General features: G+C 37.8%; 1 protein-coding gene across 1 annotated transcript; it reads right to left on the bottom strand.

Moving 5' to 3' along the window:
* Window positions 1–3,700: 3,700 nt before the first annotated feature.
* LOC113326531 lies at window positions 3,701–4,231 on the bottom strand. The gene is made up of 2 exons (XM_026574242.1): window positions 4,000–4,231; window positions 3,701–3,885 (listed from the first exon to the last, which is right to left on the bottom strand). Exons 1-2 carry the CDS (start codon window positions 4,229–4,231, stop codon window positions 3,701–3,703), a joined length of 417 nt encoding a protein of 138 aa, XP_026430027.1.
* Between the last annotated feature and the right edge of the window lie 443 nt (window positions 4,232–4,674).

Below are 4,674 nucleotides of genomic sequence, written 5' to 3' on the forward strand. Positions count from 1 at the left end.
AATTTATCTCACTGTTACCAGACCTGACATATCACATGCAGTAAGACTAGTCAGTCGTTATATGCATACACCTCGTGTTAAACATCTAAATGCAGTAACTAGGATTCTACAGTATTTAAAAGGATCACCAGGAACAGGAGTTTTGATGACAAAGAATGAAGCCTATTCAATTTCTAGCTACTGTATAACAGCATATTCAGATGCTGATTATGCTGGATGTCCAGTTGATCGTAAATCAACAACAGGGTACTGCATATTCTTTGGTGGTAATCTGGTTACATGGAGAAGAAAGAAACAAAATGTTGTTTCTCGATCAAGTGCTGAAGCAGAATACAGAACCATGGCTTCAATAACTTGTGAGATTGTTTGGCTGCGAGCATTACATAAAGATTTGGATTTTCTGTCACCTCAGCCAGCTAAGATGTTTTGTGACAATCAAGCAGCGATACAAATCGCATCAAATCCCACCTTTCATAAGCGTACAAAGCACATATAAGTGGATTGTCATTTTGTTAGAGAGAAGGTATTGGCCAAAGTAATATGCACTCCCTTCGTTCGTAGTCATCAACAACTGGCAGATGTTTTTACTAAGGGTTTACCTGTCAAGCAATTCAATGGAATTCTATCCAAGTTGGGCTCCATTCATATCTTCGCACCAACTTGAGGGGGAGTGTTGGAACAAAGGAGAATATTTGGTTTCTCTATTTATGATTGGCTTACACTGCAAGAAAATATTCTCTAGATATGTTGCTATCTATACAAATATGTGGCATGTATATGATATATATATACAATTCTTGTAAAACCTCCATCGATAATAAGAAACCCTAATCATTCTTCTCCCGTGGACGTAGGCTATAGCCGAACCACGTTAAACTGTGTTTCTTCTTTAATCTGTTTTAGTTAACTGCATAACTTCTTATGCAGATCCAATATTGACTGCATAACATCTTATGCATACTGCATAACATCTTACGCATACCAACAGGGTTCGATCCCCGGAATCCAAAACCCCACTTTTTTAGCCTCCTAAAATCTAGGTAGGATACACTATTCTTATCTTGACATGGAATAAGCACTTATACAAACACAATATACGGTTATTTAAGGGATAACCCAACCTAGATTAGGATATCAAGGCTACCAAACACGACCTAAGAACTTGGGATGCCAGGTTCTTCGCTGATGCTAAAAATACCACTCATCATATGGAATTCTTAAAAATATTCCTAAATAGGTACTATATTATTTATAAGTGTTATTTTCAAGTTTTCAATACACATAGTAATAGCACAATAAATATGTTAGGACATCGCTCGGTTAATTAAACTTACAAGTTTTGGTATGCCAAATTTAATGTCAATAACCTCACTTTTTCAAAATCAATTCAACGTGGGCACAGGTTTTCCCCGCTTTGAGAAAGTGCTAGTTATTAAGTTTAATGCTTTAAAAGAATACTAATTAAGTTTCACTAAACCTTGAAATATATCCCTCGGTGATACTTTTAGTGAAGAAGAAAAATTAAGAGGTATTTAGATAATAATCTGGAAATTTCTAACTGTAGATACATATAATTTGAAAGTTAGTGGACAATTTTTTATCCGGAAGAATCCGTATTTTCTCTTGATGAACTGAATACTATAGAAGAGTGTTAGAATATGGGAGGAAACTAGTGATGTGGGACTATTGTCCTTTCACACCCTCCCTCACGTGTAAAGCTAGTCATTCGGCCTAACACGTGGACCTACGCACGTGTAGGTCATGGATGTGCAGGTGACATTCGGTCACGGTCCACCCCACGTATAGGTAATACGAGTGACCAATCATTCGGTCACGGGTGCACATGTCACAAATTCGGTCACGGCCAAAATTGGATCTGCACCCCGCGTACGGGCCTAGTTCTGATACCATGTTAGAATATGGACATCCAACTCAAAACCAATTGGCAATGAGTTAAGCGGCCCTTCCATATTATATTTAAGTTAATTATGCGAAAACTAGTGACGTGGGACTATTGTGCTTTCGCAAAGAGAGGTAGAATCAAGATTTGTTGTAAAGGGAAGGTATTCAATCCAGCCCACATCACCATTTGGACCAATATTTTTTCTCCCGTAACCAAATGGATTAGCCGGACCATCTTTGTCTTTCTCTAATTCAGGTAAAGAGAAAAACTTAACAGCTTCAGATTTTAATATACTCATTAGTTCGGTGAGTATTCCATGGTTAACGACTTTAAAGAACCCATGTTCTTCACAAGCTTTGACAATAAGGGTTTTCGCATTAGGATTTGACATATTTTTTATAAGAAGAGAAGATGTATTAAGAGAAAAGGAAGTACAATGAAGATCTACGAGCGGTAGAAAAATAGAAAGTAAAAACAACTGAATTACATGAGGAGAGCATCCCAATTATTAAAAATGGTGCTAGAGAAATTCTGGATACGTTGTCCTGAAGCACTCGCCCAAGCAAGGATCAATGACTTTGCTTCTATACAAAGATCGGAGTCTGTCTTGAAGTTGTAGTTCATCTCAAAGATGCGCCTGTTACGTTCTGACCAAATGGTACAGATTACTGCTGCTGGAATTAGATCCCAGAGAAATTTTCCTGCAGTGGTGAAATGAACTTGGTTCCAGCCTAGAGAAAGCATCTGCATATTTCTTGGAATTTCCCAAGACCAACCCTCTTTTGGTAACACCGAAGACCAAACCCTATGAGCTATCTTACAATGCAGGAAGATGTGTTCCTGGGATTCAGTGTCGTCGCCGCATAGAAGACAGGAGTTATAAATATCAATGCCTTTTATCTGCATCACATCCAGGGTGTTTAGCTTGTCATGGATTAAACACCACACTAGGAAATTGATCTTAGGAGGTATAGAACTATTCCATACAAAATTGTGTGGGAAATCAGGGATGCCAAAGTCTGAGGTGAGATTAGAATAAAGAGATTTTACTGTGAAAATACCAGAGTTGTTTAACGTCCAACTCCTTGTATCTGGAAGTTCATCAAGAGCTGGTGGGTTATTTCCAATCAGCACCAACAATTCTGCCAAAGAGTTAACTTATGCACTCACGAGATTACGTTTAAAATTGAACATCCAACTGCCATCTGTAGAGATCATATCAACCATCTTTGCATCTCTGTTGATTGAAAGTTTGTAGAGAGCTGGGAAAGATATAGACAATGGAGAATTTCCTTTCCAGATATCATTCCATAATGTAATCACTGTACCAGAGTGAAGAATTAGTCTTGAATTTGTACTCACCAAGGAGGATGTGGATGCAATTGTTTTCCAACAGGAGACGCCGTGTGCATACTTGACTTGATCTGGAATCCAGTTAGACAAATTACAACCATATTTATCATCTATAATTTTATACCACAATCTATTTTTCTCTTGGCCAAACCTCCAACACCATTTTGCAAGCATTGCTAGATTCATCTTCCTCAGATTACAAACTCCTAAACCACCATTGTTCTTGTTAGCACAAACTAAATCCCAACTAACCAGATGAGAAATCCTTGCCGAACTATTATACTCCCAAAGAAAGTTTCGCATTTTACGCTCTAAGAGTTTTAGAATAGAAACTGGGGCCTTGAACAAAGAGAAGTAATAAATAGGAATTGAGCTCAAAATGAATTTTAGGAGCGTTAGTTTACCTCCCTTTGACAGTGAGATTTGCCTCCATGCAGACAATCTCTATTCAAACTTCTCAATAATGGTATTCCAAATTTGCTTAGAATTTGTTTTTGCTCCCAATGGCATGCCCAAGTACATGAATGGTAGATTGTCAGTGGCGCATCCTAATTCTGAAGCCCAAAGTGATATCTCAGGTACATCTCCAATTGCTATAAGCCGTGTTTTCGAATTGGTAACCTTTAAGCCTGCAGTTTATTCAAAACACCTGGGGGCAGAAAAAAGATTCTGGAGCTCGTCCCTGCTATTATCAAGGAAGAATATAGTGTCATCAGCATAGTGTAAATGATTTACAGTAATACCAGTAGGAGACACTGAGAAACCACTGAAAAGACGAATATTTGACGCTCTATCCATATATCTAGAAAAACCTTCCATGGCTATATTGAAGAGTAGCGGCGAGACTGTACAACCTGGTCTTACTCCACGAGAACTAGAAAAGTATCCAAATGGTGAGCCATTAATTAACACAGAAAAGGTTGAGGTTGAGTAACAGAACCTAAGCCATTTACACAGCTTTGTGCCGAAACCCATTTTTCCTAGAACAAACTCCAAGTACTTCCAATTAATCCTATCGAAATCATTTTCGAGGTCTATTTTGAAAATTATTCCTTCCTTTCCCGATTTCAATCTTGAGTCCACTAACTCATTTGCAATTAAAGTTCCATCAATGATTTGCCTTCCTTCAATATGAGCTTGTCCATTACTAACTTTAACCTAGTAGCCAACACTTTTGATATGATTTTATAAACACTTTTAAGTAGGCAAATTGGCCTACAGTCTTTAATGGTTTCCACATAATCTCTTTTCGGAACAAGCGTGATGAATGTAGAGTTATGCCTGACATCAATTTTTCCAGTAGGGCAAAACTCATTTACTGTATTCATAATATCTACTTTCAAAAATCTCCAGCAATTTTTGAAGAATATGATTGGAAAACCATCCGGACCAGGCGCTTTGTCACTCCCAAGATCTTG

This window comes from Papaver somniferum, unplaced genomic scaffold (genome assembly GCF_003573695.1).
Source record: "Papaver somniferum cultivar HN1 unplaced genomic scaffold, ASM357369v1 unplaced-scaffold_10, whole genome shotgun sequence".
Classification (NCBI taxonomy): domain Eukaryota; kingdom Viridiplantae; phylum Streptophyta; class Magnoliopsida; order Ranunculales; family Papaveraceae; genus Papaver; species Papaver somniferum.